Source organism: Zalophus californianus, chromosome 8 (assembly GCF_009762305.2).
Source record: "Zalophus californianus isolate mZalCal1 chromosome 8, mZalCal1.pri.v2, whole genome shotgun sequence".
NCBI lineage: Eukaryota > Metazoa > Chordata > Mammalia > Carnivora > Otariidae > Zalophus > Zalophus californianus.
The window spans coordinates 35615431-35631859 of record NC_045602.1 but is presented as its reverse complement, the minus strand read 5'-3'; the positions used below and the strand labels follow the sequence as shown (position 1 = coordinate 35631859).

The 16429-nt window shown below is 50.4% G+C and overlaps 1 protein-coding gene and 1 non-coding gene across 2 annotated transcripts in view; both read right to left on the bottom strand.

Annotated features, from left to right (window-relative positions):
• Positions 1-36: 36 nt before the first annotated feature.
• The window catches only part of SNRNP200 (small nuclear ribonucleoprotein U5 subunit 200), a 31721-nt gene continuing 15328 nt past the window's right edge, over positions 37-16429 (bottom strand). Inside the window, exons 18-45 of the mRNA XM_027621082.1 lie at positions 16128-16238; positions 15468-15599; positions 15115-15303; positions 14543-14740; positions 13762-13914; positions 13568-13648; positions 13227-13310; positions 12478-12584; positions 12053-12171; positions 11622-11776; positions 11316-11505; positions 10936-11109; positions 9605-9765; positions 9074-9301; positions 8518-8709; positions 8253-8431; positions 7911-8062; positions 6966-7074; positions 5941-6049; positions 5253-5442; positions 4995-5159; positions 4648-4769; positions 4282-4425; positions 4002-4178; positions 3529-3689; positions 3330-3411; positions 1580-1672; positions 37-1477 (exon numbers count right to left, since the gene is read on the bottom strand). Coding sequence (XP_027476883.1) covers positions 1334-1477; positions 1580-1672; positions 3330-3411; positions 3529-3689; positions 4002-4178; positions 4282-4425; positions 4648-4769; positions 4995-5159; positions 5253-5442; positions 5941-6049; positions 6966-7074; positions 7911-8062; positions 8253-8431; positions 8518-8709; positions 9074-9301; positions 9605-9765; positions 10936-11109; positions 11316-11505; positions 11622-11776; positions 12053-12171; positions 12478-12584; positions 13227-13310; positions 13568-13648; positions 13762-13914; positions 14543-14740; positions 15115-15303; positions 15468-15599; positions 16128-16238 — 4101 coding nt within the window. The 3' untranslated portion in view covers positions 37-1333. The remainder of the gene's footprint in view (positions 1478-1579; positions 1673-3329; positions 3412-3528; positions 3690-4001; positions 4179-4281; positions 4426-4647; positions 4770-4994; positions 5160-5252; positions 5443-5940; positions 6050-6965; positions 7075-7910; positions 8063-8252; positions 8432-8517; positions 8710-9073; positions 9302-9604; positions 9766-10935; positions 11110-11315; positions 11506-11621; positions 11777-12052; positions 12172-12477; positions 12585-13226; positions 13311-13567; positions 13649-13761; positions 13915-14542; positions 14741-15114; positions 15304-15467; positions 15600-16127; positions 16239-16429) is intronic.
• On the bottom strand, positions 316-453 carry LOC113938872. Its single transcript, XR_003525049.1, has one exon. It is a non-coding gene; the product is annotated as a U4 spliceosomal RNA (small nuclear RNA).

The following is a 16429-nucleotide window of genomic DNA, read 5'->3' as shown; positions in this document are numbered from 1 at the left end:
GCTCCCCGCCGAGCAGGGAGCCCGACGCGGGACTCGATCCCAGGACCCTAGGATCATGACCTGAGCCGAAGGTAGACGCTTAACCGACTGAGCCACCCAGGCGTCCCTAAATAAAATCTTTTAAAAAAATTTTTAAATGCATTGCTTTTACTCCTTAGGATAGTAAACATCAATAGATATAACCAAGATGATAAAATATCTTTGGGGTTCTTAATTTTTTGTCGTGTAAAAGGGGTCCTAAGATCCCATTACTTGAAAACTGCTGACCTAGAGAAATGCTTGAAAATCATCTCCCAATTTTATGCACATTTATTCCTACATAACAGAAGGCAAGAATTTGAAGAGGAAATTTTGTAAATCTAGATCACAGAACTGGGAAGAGTTTTCAATCAGCAATAATCGCTCCTTGGATAAACCTCACGGGCTACGATACTGCTGCCACTGAGCAAAGAACTGGTTTACCAAGACTGGGCCACACCCAGCTCATGCATTTTAATCCCCTTTCCGGTACTGCCTCCTTATGGGAGGGAACCCTGCAGATCCTGAGAGACTCGAGCTCAGTGTTAGTTTAACAGTGCTGATATCTGGGTAACAAGAGAGGTGGAGACAAGGGCATAAATCTGACAGCTATCTTTTTTTGTTTTTTAAAGATTTTATTTATTTATTTGACAGAGACACCCCGAGAAAGGGAACACAAGCAAGGGGGAGTGGGAGAGGGAGAAGCAGGCTCCCCGCCAAGCAGGGAGCCCGATGTGGGGCTCGATCCCAGGACCCGGGATCATGACCTGAGCCGAAGGCAGACGCTTAACAACTGAGCCACCCAGGCGCTCCTATCTGACAGCTATCTAACCTTGTTCCCTCCTCTACACTGACTGGAAAGGCTGCAGGAGACAGCCCAACTAAAGAGCAGCCTTGTTCTCTAGAAGTATGCATCGTAAGTATTCATTATAAGCAAGTTTAGTGGCTAAAAAACCAAATGTTTTTGGCCAAGGGCCTTAGTTAGAGAAAAGAAACTAATTTGGAAACACTACAAAGACAAATGGTTTTTCCAAGTTATTTTATGAGACTGTTTGACAAAAGGAACTACACAGAACATGCCTAAAAATGCTGTACATAGTTTATGCTTGACAGCTTACAGGACACCTGCAGACACTGGATCCAAAGTCTAGACAGCAAGGCAGTAAGAGGGCCTAGTAGTAGAAGGGGGCTAGGACAGCACCTGCACTGACTGGCCAGATCTCACACCAACAGACCTGGTCCCCATGTAACTGTACATGTTCCTGATTCAGGTGCAATTCTTCTCTCCTGTTTGTAAGAGTAAGTGCCTCTGGACTCAGTCTGAGTCACTGTCTGTCTCTGCTTCCTTCACGTCCACACTGAATTTGTATTCCTGGTCACATCCCATGTAAGCATCACTCATGAAATACAGGGTGTAATTGTGGGCACCAGTGGCTGGGGCCACAAAGTCAAGCTTCACCTAGAGAAAGCAGGCAGAAGTCAGGGTGAGCATGGACATAAGAGGAAGAATTCTCACCCTGACCCCATCTCAGAACAAGTCCTGGGGCCAGTGTTCACTCACCTTGGCCTTCTGCTGCAGGGTCAGCCTCTTGATGGAGATGAGGCTATTGGACTTGGCATCGCCGATCACCACCCACCAGCCCTCTTCACGTTTCTGCAGTGACCAAAAGCCAAGAATTTCAGCATGTAGAAAGTGATGGCCATGAGACCGTGAGAATGGTTATAAAAGTAGGAAACAAAAACCAGAGAGAAAGCTTTCTAAAATTTCCTCCTGGAGGTGCCTGGGCTGCTCAGTTAAGTGGCCAACTCTTAATTGCAGCTCAGGTCATGATCTCAGGGTCCTGGGATCGAGACTCATGTCCGTTGGGCTCCTCACTCAGCAGGGAGTCTACCTGAGATTCTCTCTCCCTCTGCCCCTCCCCTGCCAGCATACGTGTTCTCTCTAAAATACATAAATAAGGGCACCTGGGTGGCTGAGTCGGTTAAGTGTCTGCCTTCAGCTCGGGTCATGATCCTGGGGTCCTGGGATCAAGTCCCGCACTGGACACCCTGCTCAGCGGGGAGTTTGCTTCTCCCTCTCCCTTTGCGCTTCCCCATCGCTCATGTTCACGCTCTCTCAAAATAAATAAAATCTTTTTAAAAAATACATCTTTTAGAAAACAAAATAAAGGGGTGCCCAGGTGGCTTAGTCATTAAGCGTCTGCCTTAGGCTCAGGTCATGATCCCAGGGTCCTGGGATCAAGCCCCGCATCGGGCTCCTTGCTCCGTGGGAAGCCTGCTTCTCCCTCTCCCACTCCCCCTGCTTGTGTTCCCTCTCTCACTGTGTCTCTCTGTCAAATAAATACATAAAATCTTAAAAAAAAAAAAGAAATAAAATAAAATACAACTTCCTCCTAAAAGACAATTTGGTATAACTAAGATTTTGAAACTATCAAAAGGTATCTCAAATGAACGTTTTTAAGTAATGAACTCATTGTTGGTTCTGACTCATTTCCTTATTTATTCCAAAATACCTTCTCCTGACATTCAGTGCATGCCCATGAAGCCAAGATTCCACTATTAGAGATCTAGTCTTTGGGGCCTGGCAGCTGAGTTCCTCAGAAACCCTTTTAAATAAAAAGCACCCATGCCAGATAAGCAACACATGCTGACCTGGACATGAGCCTGCCAGTGGACAGGATCCAAAGCAGACCACCCCTGTCAGAAAGTCCAAGTATTCCAGTTTAAAGCACTCTTTCCCCAGAGCCTGTTAAACCACTAGTTTGTAAAATGAAACATTACAGTGCATCTGGTTTCTGCTTTCAGTCTTCAATTATTCTCTAACATAAGGGATCAGATTTTCTTTCTGGTGGTAAAGAACCAAGTAACCGGACAAAGAGTTAAATGGCAGTGAGAAAGGAAGAGAAATACCAACTAGAAAAGCCCAACTAACCTGGAGCCATTTAAAGAAAATTCATCTTAACAATCCTAGAGATTGACAATACTGTATTGTCACAATGACCAGTCACTGGAATTTTCAAGCAAAAACAACAACAACAAAACCACCCATGGCTCCAATATTAATTCTTGGCCTTGTGTCTTGTCATTACCCTAAATTTCCCTCCCCCAGTGACAATGTACCCTTGAACTCTGAACACTAGCCAACGGATGAGGCCTCCAGAAGAAACCTCATACTGCTACTTAAAAATGGGAGTTCATTTGAGATAACCTTTGACAGTTTTAAAATCTTAGTTATATCAGACTGTCTTTCAGGAGGAAATTTCAGGAAGCTTCCTATCTGGTTTTTATTGCTGTCCTGCTACCGGACCCACCTGCGGAAAGAGAGGCGCGATCACGGGGCCTGTGACTTCCTCCTCACGCTCCAGCTGCACCAGCACCACCACCGGCCCGCCACTGTGGGGGAGAAGAGCAGGGCAGCGCGTCAGCACCGTGGCAGGGGGGCCGGAGTGCGCCGTCATGCCGGGCCCAGCAGGGACCCCGGGGCAGGGCACCTGGCTGGCCCGGGCTCACCTGCGGATGCCGTCCTTATCCACCACCTCGTAAGAAAGCTCGATGTTCGGGTAGCGGTTGCAGAAGCGGGCCACGTCTGCAATCTGGCTGTCAGACAGCTGAAGCAGCGCATTTCGTTCTTCATCTTCCATCTCCATGATGTCAAAAACGCTCTCCACTCCCTGCAGGGGGAATTCGGAGGTCAGGGAAGGAGAACTCATACTAACAGCAAATGAAACCTGGCTCCAAACAGCTGCTAGTTTTACTTCCTCTGCTATCAGATCATCTAAAGACATGGCTTCAGAAAGAACACAGCCTGCAACTGTGCAACCATCAGGCTCTCTAGTATCTCAGTATGCAACGCCCTCAGAGACACTCAGAGAAACTCCAACTACCCCCTACCGTGACTCACCTCCAACAGCCCCTTCAACTGCCCCCACCTCCCAGGACACTTGGCTCAGCCACCCAACCGTCCAGGTCCAGGCCCAGCTCACCTTATCTGTGCACCGTTTAATATGCTCTGAGGTGAAGTGTGGCAACTGTTTCAGGTAGGAGTCCTTGGACCACATGGCTTGGGTGACCATCTGGGCCAGCTCCATCGCTGCCAGGGCAGGGCTAAGCCACCCGTTGCTGGAAAGGACATCCACACAGGCCTGGATGAGCCGGATTGCCTGAACAGGGGTAGGAGTGCAAGAGAAGGCAGGCTTGGAACTGCTACTTCATAGGCCACCCCTGGCCCCTCCACTCCACCCCCATACGGGCACCCACACCTACCTTGCTGAGGATTTCCTCCGTATCCGACTGCAGCTCAGCGCTCAGCTGCATGCGGGACAGGTGAGCCTGCAGAAGCAGGTTGGTCTTGACGTGCGGGTCATTGAACTTCGGGTTATTCAGCTTGTGGGGGACCTTCTGAGCCAACTGGAGGGGAAAGAAAAACAGCTGGTGACGAACATGTGGCCCTGCCCGAAAACAGCTCTGGGGCCCAAAGGACCACCTGCCCCACGTTCACAACCCTTCAAAACAGAGATGTGTGGGTGATGTGCTGGGGTCTTCCTGTGGTGACAAGGACACTATGTGCTCTGGGCACACAGGCCAACTTTCAACTCCAAAGAGGTTGTCCTGAGCCCAAGATGTCCTCACCTGCCGCAGGAGGTTATCTTCATGGTGCCGGATGGGAATGTTCTCATACTCCGCCGCATTGGAGATGATCTCAATAAGCCCTCGCACCTTGGTCTTGGCATTCAGGGACATGCTGAAGAGCTCTGACAGCCAAAGAGGAGGAGGAAGGGGAGGAGTCAGAAAAGAAGGAGGGAGGAGAGTTAACTGCCTAGGCTACCCTACCCCTGCACTACCCTACGATCCATCCCTCTGACCCACACACAGGGCACTGGAAGGCCTGGGCTCGCTCATCCCAGTGGGCTTCAGGCCCCTGCAAGAGACTTCTTTAGCTTGGGCTCCCTAGACAGCATTCCCTGCCGGCCCCTCACCAATGGTGGTGTAGTTGATGTAATAGTAAGCAGCGATCATGCCCAGGTTCAGGGGTGCCACATCCATCTCGTCCTCAATGCTAATGCACTTGGACTGCTCCAAGTCACTCAGGGTCTGCTCCACGAGCTCAGACAAGTGGTCAGACAGGTGACGATGGGAGATGCCTGCGAAGGTGAGAGAAGCAAGGAGTCACTAGGAGATGGCCGGCAAGGGCTAGGAGAACCACAAAAGGACACTGTGCACCCGAGTCCACTGACCCTGTAGATTGTAGTAATTGGGGTTCTGGGTCATGCGGCGGTACAGAAAGGTCCAGGTCAGGTAGTCCACAGCGTCCTGCTTGTTCTCTATGGTCTTGGTGACAATCTCAGCATTGAAGTGGTCGTGCATACAGTGGTCCAGATGGGACTCTACTGGCAATGGCTCATATAAGAACTTTTTGAAGAAATCCTACGGATTGGAAAAGGAGAGATAGTAACAAAGAATCAATGACAACATGGTCACAAAGGAGGGCCAAGGGCAAGTCAACAGGGAATGGCCCTTGCGCAAAAGACACAGCTAATAAAACAGTGGAAGAAATCACTGTACCGACAAGGTGAACTGGGTCTGCACCTGGAATGCTGGGTGTCTGTGTAAGTGGAATGTTGGGTGTGTATGCCTGTTCCCATCGGCATCCCTGGTTATTCTTACAATGGGAACAGGGATATAGAAGGTCACGCAGGCCTAACAGTACCTGAAGAACCAGCCAGAAGGTAAGGACCTCAACACATGGAGTCAACAGTAGCAGCAAAAACAGAGGGCTACAAAATTCCATGTGAGGCTTATTACAAAAGCAATGTGGAAAATAAACAGAAATTGATAAAAAGAATGTAAACAAGGAAAGACAACTATTAAAGACTCTACTCCGAGGCCCAGGATCTCAAGAGGGTGCCCGAGGCCAGGACTGACCTTTTTGGAGCCCTGGCACATGATAACACAGCGGCCCTCATCATCCTGCAAAGGGCGGTTGGCATGCCCCACCATCTGAAGCACATCGTAGATGGGGTAATCCACATACCTGGGGACAGAAGAGAGGAAAGGTGACAAAGGTGCATCGATACAGAGACCACAGTCAGGAGGCGCGGACTCCCTCGATGTCTAAGAATAAAATGCGAACATGGGAGACAGTGGCAAATTACAGCTAACCCCTGTGGTTAGGACTACTTGTGCTCAGGTACTAATGTCACTTGTTTATCTCTAGATCACTGTAGTTTTCAAGTGTAAGAGTTGGGACTTTGCTGCTCAGGGTCCCTGAACCAAAGCTACAAACCCAGCGAATGCCAAAAGCGAGTAACTCCCTAATAAAGGATCAAATATGTAAGTCAAGCTTCCCAAACAACTGCGTATTTCATGAGTTAGCAAGTCACCTGACTTAAATCTAAACCTAAAAGGAATTTCAGACATTAAAGATAGGCCATAAGTAACACTCATTTCAGGGAGAAAAAAAAAATCTACATTTTGAGAAAAAAATATTAGTAAGAATTAAATCATTCAAGGGGCGCCTGGGTGGCTCAGTCGTTAAGCGTCTGCCTTCGGCTCGGGTCATGATCCCAGGGTCCCGGGATCGAGCCCCGCATCGGGCTCCCTGCTCCGCAGGGATCCTACTTCTCCCTCTGCCTGCAGCTCCCCCTGCTCATGCTCTCTCTCTCAAAAAGATAAATAAATTCTTAAAAAAAAAAAGAAATCAGTCAGGCTTTTTCTGAGAAAACCAAACCTTTTCCTGGTTCTCCAACTTGCTGAAATATGACAGACTAATCACAGAAGCAAAAGTGAGTGTAGGTCCTAAGACTAAAAACTCTCAGACACCTGGCTATGGGGGAATCTCAGCTGGCTGTTCATCTCCCTTAACACGTTTCCTTCATTTCTGGATCTGCAGATGTTACATTCATTTTAGGAGGAAGGTTCCCATTAACGCAGAGCACAGTGAGACTCACGCATGAATCTTGCCATTGTAGTACTGGGTGTCCATGATGATCACCAGGTGAGCAGCCACATTCATGCCCCAGCAGAGACTCCGAGAAGCTACCACCACCTGGATGGCCCCTGAGCGGCAGAGAGGAGAAGACGACTGAGTGCAGGGCTCCCTGGGAGGATTTGTCTCCTGTGCAGGAGGAGGGCAGGAGGGGCTTATCTCGTGCTACATTTCAGAACTCACAGCAAAGCCTGCTGGGAAAGAGCCCTCATAATGACTAAGGACTAACACGATACCATAAGAGGTGGCTCCATGCTGCTGATGCCCTGCTCAGGACACTATGCTATAGGAAGTGGGGTAATCCTGGAACAGAATCCCAAGCCCAGGGAAAGCTAGGCTTAGCTGTCTGCCTGACAGACTGGCCTTGCTGATCGGAAAGAGCTAACGCCACCTCAGTCTTGGGCTGGCTCAGTACACGGCAGCAAAACTGAGCCGTGAGGGATAGATTCGAGCATCAAAGAGCGCCAGTAACTGACTGTGGCAGAAGCAGCTCCACCGAACAGTGTCCGTGCACTGCCACAGGTCAACAAGGGACGGCAGCACACAGGCCACCCAGATGAGACTCAGTTCTAGCATTTACTACACCTCTAAGTCTAACAACCTTGGTGAGTGTGGTATCGATGGAAAACCAGGTCTACTGGTCAAAGGTCCTGGTCTAGAAAACCAGGTTCTTAAGTAATACATTACGTGCCTGCCTGTCTTCTCATCTAGCAAGTAGATGTGATATTCTACTCACATCACAAGGTTATTGAGAGGATTAAATAAGGTAAGAGAAAACATAATCAGGAAAGTATTCTGAAGACGATTAGAGTGCTGGAAGGAAGCATCACCCACATCCTAAAGCTGTGTACCCATCGCCTATGATACTCTTAGACAGAACTTCCCTCTGGGCCACAAGACTTTTCACCTGAGCTGAAGAGCTGTTCCACCAGGCGTCGCTCCATGGGACTGAGGCCCTCGTGCAGGTAGCCTACCCCATTTAACAGTGTTTCCTTGAGCGTGCTGTCACTTAGCTTCTCCAAGTACGGGATCAGATCCTTCTCGGTGCAGTGCAAGAACCTAGGCAGCAAGGACACGGATTCAGCTCAGAGCACTTCCAAGCCCTGGCAAGGCCCTTCCAACCGTGCCGCCAGCCGGCCCCTAGCCCGATGGGGCTAACCCCCACCCTCATAAACAGAATGCCCTTCATGGTGAGCCCACCTTAGTGACCCAACTCCCCCCCTCCCACCCCATCCCCACCCGGCTCCACCTCTGCCGCTGGATGTCCGCCGCACATGTGGTGAGAATGTCGATGGCAGTGAGGCGGGTCTGCTTTCGGGACGGAACAAAAACAATGACCGGCTTCTTGGGAGAGTGTTTGGTGATAGCGTGGTACACGGGCTTGGCCATGGAGAGCAGGCGGGTTTGTGTGTGGCTGATGTTGAAGCCCTGGAGACCGAAGGAAACAAAGAGACAGAAGTGAGAGCTGGTCCTCCGACACGAGGCCACATAGGAGCGGGGAGAGCGGGCCCTACCTGGATGTGCAGCTCCAAGGGCACGGGGCGCACGTTTGGGTGGAAGTTGAAAGTAGAGGTCGCACTGCACCCCAGCCAGTGGGCCACGTCCTTAGCGTTTGAGAGCGAGGAGCTAAGTGCCACAATGCGAATGGGTCGCTCAATCTGGGAGGAGATGTAGCGCATCCGGGAGCAGATCACTTCTAAGACAGGCTGGAACATTGTGGGGGGGATGTCACTCCAGGCCCAGGCACCCCATTCCCAGCCTGCACCCTGAGTTAGCCTTTCCGTCTGGCCCAACCGCCTCGAAATGACCACCTAACTCTTCCTTCTAATTAGGAGCTCTCCTATCTTTGGTTCCGCCTCCTCCATGGCAGCCAATCTCCACTAAGCAACGCTCTTTACCAAGAGTACTACCAAAACAGTCTCACAGTGTCCCTTTGGAATAAAGTGACAAGCAGAACCCTCTTGGAAGAAGCAGCACCTTGTCTCTGGCCTCAGATCCAAACTAAGTCCCAATGCCAAGGCCACTCAGCCAACCACAGCCCCTCTCCTGTGCTTCAAAGTCAAGCCATACCCCATTCTCGCCCCCAATAAGGTGAACTTCATCCACCACGAAGAGGTTGATGTTCTGGACATTCTTGCGCTGCTTCCACCGCCGAGAAAGGATGTCCCACTTCTCAGGGGTGCTGATGATGATATTGCCCTTGCCTAGAAGTTTCAGGTCTGTGCTAGTCTCCCCCGTCAGGAGCACCACCTTCTTGTTGAGCCTGTCCTGGAACTTCTCATACCAGTCCATGTACACCTGGCATGCAGGAAGGGCAGAAAAACATCAGGCCAGGCTCGTTTCACTTTTAACGAGACAAGCCTGAGAAGACAGAGAGATTTGTTGATCTGCACATCTCCAACTACTTTACAATCCCATATTAACCTTTAAGGGATGGTAGTGTCTTCCTTCAGTACACAAACTGAGGACATCAACTAAAGAAAACTGAGTCTTGCCGCCACTGACCCTGCAAATTTCAAGGTCCTAGAGAATTCTAATCTGGGCTCAGAGGAAAAGAGCTTCTGGCCAAGTTCACACATGACATAACACCATAGCACGTACCTGCTCCGCCAGAGCCTCCATGGGGGTGATGTAGACACAGCGCCCCTCTGAGTTCTGCAGCAGCATCCGCAGGATGGCAAACTCCGCACAGATGGTCTTCCCACTGCCCGTCGGGGCCCCCACAAACACATTGTCGTCACTGTTGTAGACGGTGTTGAACACTGGAAGCCGGCAGAGCAGCGGTGGGGGACATCGAGGAGAGAAGAGACTCAGACCACTTCTCAGAACAGAGGCCACCAGGAGAAACTCAGCCAGTCAGCTGTCAAGTGCCAACCACGAAGGTCTACCTGCAGTCAGCCTACTACACCTCTCCTCCCATTTTCTCCCTCTCACACACAGGCAACAGGGGAAGAGCCCGGACCAAGAGTTCAGGTAGCACAGAGATTTGCAGGATGGCAGAGGGAAGGAGGCCAAGTATCCTGTGCTTCTCTGCAGGTCCTCTCAGGGACCGGGACGCAGAACAAAAAGGAACTGGCTACCTTTCTCTGCCCCTCCCACACTCTCCTCTGGTCCCTGGAAATGGTCTAATAAAGAAAAAACGTAAAGCCTCAGTCCTGACATTAAGACCGGTTAAAGTCCAAGTTCTGTTTATTAGCTGGTTCAGCTGAGGTGCCTCTCCCTGCCGAGTTTCCTCATCTGTAAAACAGGACACTAATAGTAGTACCATGAACAGTAAATCCCTCACAGGGTTGGTGGGAGGCACAAAAAAGGAAACACCCAGATGTACTCGGCCAAAGGTACTTAGAAAACAGGCACGCTCTGTAAACATGGCTGTTACTGAAAACAATGAGAGGAAGAAAGCTTCCGTCAATGCCGCACACGCTGGCTCAATACTTGAGCAACAGGGGCATGGATCCAGCCTCCTGAGCCTGAGAAACAACAATGTACCATGGTAAGATCTTGTTCTACTGACCCTCCCCCCAGTGACATGTGCAGAAAAGCAAAGGAGGGGCGCCTGGGTGGCTCAGTCGGTTAAGAGGCTGCCTTCAGCTCAGGTCATGATCCCAGGGTCCTGGGCTCAAGCCCCGCATCGGGCTCTCTGTTCAGTGGGGAGCCTGCTTCTCCCTCTCCCTCTGCCTGCTGCTTCCCCTGCTTATGCTTTCTTTCTCTGTCAAATAAATAAAATCTTTTAGAAAAAGAAAAGCAAAGGAAATCGAACAGTAACCAAGGCCTGAGAAGGGAAGAAGTCCTGGGGTGCTCCCACAGTCGGCTCTGCTGAGCTCCATCTCCCTGAGCACCCTACTGTCCTTCTTGCCACAGAAAACATCTGTCTCTAGGGGACCTTAAAAGGCACCCAAAGGAAATGACTGCCTAGGGATGGAAACGCCTACCTTGGGTCTGGATGGGGTTGAAGAAAGGAAACTTATCCTGGTAAAGGCTCTCAAAAGCACTGTTTCTCAGGGCAGACACGGGCAAGGGCTGCAGGTCCAGAAGCTCAGTTGGAGGTGGGTACTTCTCTGGTAGGATCAGGTGCCGGAAGGAGACAGGCAGCTGGGTCTCACAAGCTGCCAGAACAGAAACGGGAGGGGTCATGAGCAGTCCTCCCTTTACCTGATGGCCCCTCAGAGCCCCTCCATGCACACTGGAAACCCCAAGGCAACAGAAGATAGTATCACTTTGACCCCAAAGTCCAGTCCAGTACAAAGGGCAAGACACTCTTATGATTCCCCGGGAGACCTGCCCGTCTGGAAGCCTATAGAAACACACTCACAGAGCCAGCGATCAGATACCACTCGGATGAAGTACTGAGGGGGCAGTGGTTCGAAGACAGGCACGAAGAACGTAATGAGGTGCTCGTCCTGGGCATACTTGGCCTTGAGGAGAAAATACTCATGGTGGAGTATCACCTCACTGTCCACATCCTCCACCAGAATCCAGAATGCCTCTGATGACCCGTGAACCTGTCAACACAAGCACAAGTGAAAGAACGTGAGCCAGCGTGGACTCACAGCTCCGATCCAGCTCTCCTCAGGAGGGAGCGCTCTGCAAGCAAGCCCTCCACCGAGCAAGGCCTCACCTTTTCATCCCACTGGAAGTCCGGCGTGATGGTCAGCTCCACTTTCAGGGTGGAGCGCGTGATAGGCTGGAGGTGCACCGACAACTCCAACTTGGGGAAGAGGTGGACGTACTTGTGGATGGTCTTCCCCATCTTCGGCATGCGGATAAGCTCCCCTAGGAGGACAGGAGAGTACTTGGGTTGCAGCCCAGCCTGCCAAGCACGGCTGCAAACCGGGCCCTGAGGGCGAGGGGCACATTCCACTCGAGTGCGCAGACTCCTCCCCTCACGCACAGTGCAGCCCAGAGGTTTCAAAGGCCCGAGACCAAGAGCTGGCCTCGTTACTTCGGTGGGCTCTGAGAAGCGGACACAGGCCAAGAGGGCACCGGGCCTCGGAACTGCTTAGAAAGATGTCTGAGCAATCAGGACAAAGAGGAGAGTTTCCCACATACCTATCTCATTATGATTCAGGTCATACAGGCGCTCAAAGGGGAAGTTCTTCTTCTCAATCTTCTTCACTACTTCCTCGGGGAGCTTCCGGAACTGGCGCAGAGGACACATGGACTGCCACCTAGCCAGAACAAACACATCACTGTCAGTGCCTTGCGTCACAAACTGCCCTCGCCGCGGCTTCCAAAAGGTTAGCCGTGACCACACAAAACAGTCGTTAATGGAAAGCATCCAAAACTGCACCAGCGACGACACTTGAAAGCCATCACTCCCCACCCCTTCCCCCTACCCCCGGGGCTCCACCCAAAGTGCAAGTCCCATTTCATGAGTGGGCTGGAGATAAGAGCACCCCAAGGCTTCCCCAGGGTGCCCTCAGCCTGGGGACTTTAACTCATGGTGACCAGCTTCCAGCGCCCCAGGCCCTTACATGCGCTTGTCAATCATCTTGCAGAGGTTCAGTGTCTTGTCTGTAAGCTGCGCCCAACCTCGGTTCAAGACAATTTCAAAGATGGCACGCATCAACCGGCCAGCCGACTAGGGAAAGAGAAAGCATTCGCTCTGTTAAGTCCCCACTATCCGCAGACCTAATGAAGCCACCCAACACAAGGCTTCATTACCTGAAGGCCTGATGCAATTAGGCACACCGCTCAGAAACAAAGTCCCTCTGTAATTACTGTTCCCCTTTTATATAGTAGATGCTTGCTGAACACAAAATAGTTAGAAAAGTGCAGCTCGAGCTCACTGTACATCTTAACCTAATACTCACTGCATGATTTTAAAGCTTTGGCTCACTTAGCACTTAGGGGTCTAGCAAGAGTAAAGATGCTAGTGACTTGCCCTTAGAGGTAAAAACAAAGCAGAGCGAAGAGCCTTTTGCCATTTCTGGATTTACATCTGAGCCCAGCAGCCACAGTGGGAAGTCATTCTCCATAGGGAAGCAGACACCATGTCCGTGGCTCTCCCCAGCACTCTCTCTCACGGCCCTACCTCTCCATATGCTCGAGGTCAGTGAAACAGAGTGGCTATACCAGACACACATCAACCAACGAGCCTACTAGGGCAAAACTTGGCCTTCTTTCCCCCTCACTAGGGTCAGGCCTCCTTTCTCCAAGACACACACCAGCACAGGGCTATGAGCTGTTAATGTCTCTTCGGGCAGCATCACTCAGCTCTCACCTGAGTGACGTACACCATGTCCGCCATCAGCGCAAAGCCCTCCAACTTCAGCTGCGAGATGAAGGCTTGGAGCAGCACATTGATCTGGAAAAAAGCAAGGATGGTCAGAAGGTGGCCAATCACTGAATAGTCCAGTCCAAGAAAGCGAATCACACTTCTATTCTGGAGTCCATACCAGCTAAGATCTTGCTTTAGAGGCATTAAATAATCACTACTCCACATAAAAAGAACACACGAGAAAGATGCAAAAACTGGGAGAACCGAGCAGGTCACCAAACACAAACTCGAATTAGGAGATTACAAAACCACCGCCCCTTCTCCCCAGCAGGGGGCGTGCTCACCTTCGCGCTGGGCTCCTCAATGCTCTCCTTCACGGGGATGGGCACCCGCTCTAGCAGCTTCTGCAGCTCCAGCTTCTCCTCCTGCCACCAGAAGGGAAAATGTCATGGAAAAGCCAGGGGACCAAGGAGAGAACCCATCCAGCAACTCGGCAGGGAATACCAAGCCCTTGTCCCAACATGCTATGGGGACTCACCTCCCTCACAGTGATGTTCTTGAACTCTGAGGACAAGGAGAAGACTCTGAAAAGTTCAATCTCACTCAGGGTGGGCTTCAGCAGCTGGTTGTAGGTCTGTACTGTATCATTGGTGATGTAGTAGTGGCTGGCTATGCGGCCCAACTCGGTCACCTACAGAGAAGAAACACTCAATCCAACGGTGATTAAGAACAAGTGGCCTCGGGCGCCTGGGTGGCTCAGTTGGTTAAGCGACTGCCTTCGGCTCAGGTCATGATCCTGGAGTCCTGGGATCAAGTCCCACATCGGGCTCCCTGCTCAGCGGGGAGTCTGCTTCTCCCTCTGACTCTCTTCCCTCTCGTGCTCTCTATCTCTCATTCTCTCTCTCTCAAATAAATAAATAAAATCTTAAAAAAAAAAAAAGAACAAGTGGCCAAACTCTCACTGTGGACAACGGGTGCCCACTGGACGAACTCACAGCAACGCAAGCACCTGGCCCACGCACATGAGGAAAGAGAGCGCAGTACCCTGGCCAATGGTGAGCTGATACCCACACAGAAAAGACAGCTGAATTAGCCACCTCGACAAAAGTGACAGAAAAGAGGTACCGGCAGGCTCTGGTAAGCCATTTGAAAAGTTTCCAGATTCAAAAGCAGTGGTCCAATTGCACCTGTTTTTCTACTGTTCCAAGCAAAGGGCAATTAGACGGGCAGTACCCAAATCAAGAACGCATTTTGAAAAATTATCTCCTGGGGCTACCACTTTTACTGAGACCTTTGCCTCAATCCCTCAGCCCACTCACCTGGAAATTGCCTGTCTTCTTGTCATACTTGACCAGATTGTTCTTATCCAGCATCAAGGCAGCAGTATGAACCAGATCCAGTCGGCGCTGGTCCAGCAGGGGATCCCCCTTGAGGTCATCGTGAGAGATGCCATAGAGGGTTGGCGATCGGAGCATTCGGATATACAAATAGGCATAGCCGAGCCAGTTCACCGCATCCTACAAGAGATAGCTCGTGGGTCTTAGCATGGAGAACTTATGTCCAAACGAAATGCTCCCATAGATCACTTAGAAATTAATCCCCAACTATAAGAATGTGGATTTTGTTGTCTTCTGAAGATTTTTAACATTTCATTTTTAAAGAGACAGAGAGTGCTTTCTGAAGTCTCAGTAACAAGGTGAACCGTCCGCCACAGACTTGACAAGCTTCTAAGAAACTACTTACATCGAAGATGTGGGGCGCAGGGTTGAAGGACCCTGGATGCCAGTGGCCCACAGCACCACACCAGAGACCATCCCAGAGACCATCCCACCCTGGTACCTTGACCTCTCCTGAGAAAGCAAGAAGCGCCAAAAGCAGAGCCCTTGCCTACCTTGGCATTCTGCACATTCCCCAGCACGATTTCAGCATTAAGCATGTCAGGCAACTTCGAAACCATCTGGCTCTCAATAGGAAGTTGTTGATTGAGGAGGGACAGGTAGTACTGCAGCTCCCCGTGAGATGTGATGAGTATGCCTTCGCCCTTGGTGTCATACTGGGGTCTTCCAGCACGTCCGAGCATCTAGGTAAGAGAGAGCAAACCAAGAGGGCTGTGGTCACAGAGCTTATGGATTTGTTCCCAGGCTTCTTCTTTACAGAACCCCACCTTCCATCTGCCACCTTTTTGGCCCCCTTGCATACACAGGATACTTTTCCCCACTGAAAATAACCTCAAAAGCTCTATACCTGCAGAATGTCCAGTGCCCCTAGTTCTGTCCAGCGCCCCTTCTCTGGACTGTACACCTGGGTTCCTTTGATGATGACTGTATGTGCGGGGAGATTCACACCCCAAGCCAGCGTTGCTGTGGAAACTAAGACCTACAGAAGCAAGGCAAGGTAATAAGGAAATCAGATGTTACCACCAGAGGATTAGTATCGCCTAGTCCTCTAGGAAACCGATCTCAGAGCTTCTAGCAGGACTTGAGTGGGCCCCACACTTGTCAAGGTAACACTGGAATAAAGAAGGAATCCTTGGATTCCTCATCTATTCAACAATTAACATTTCACAGTTCTAGAGATACTTAACAGGCAAAACCGTAGACGAACATTAATCAACTTAAGATTACTAGACAATAATACACCCTATTCTGAGAGAGAACAAACAAGGTCCTAACCTCACAAGGCCCTGCTTTGCGGTATCTGGAGTCACCAAAATGCTTCGTCATACTTCTCAATTTCCTTAAATCACTCACCTTCCCTCACACAGTACATAAAAAGCTGGGAGAGGGGGCACGTTCTATCTACTGTACTACCAAAACCCTCCGAGCCAGAAACAAAGTACTGGGCACAAACGTATGGCATTTGACGTTTCAGGTCTTCTGAAGCCTACATTTTGCCCACCCTCACCTGAATGTGTTTATCAGCAAAAAGATCCTCTACAAGTGTCCGGTCAACTCTGGTCATGCCTGCATGATGAATAGCAAAGCCATACGGCAGAAGATCCTTCAGCTCCAGGTTCTGTGGGACAGAAAAAGAACAGGTGAGCAGGTGAGCCTCGCCATGGGAACTCTACAGAAACTAAGTAGATCTCTTCAATGAGACCCTGCCCCTTAACCTAGTCCACATAACCACCCACAACGCAGTCTGGACAACCCTGGATTGAGCCAGTTACCAGGTAGGAATAGAGAACTGGGACTGTCTCTCCTCAC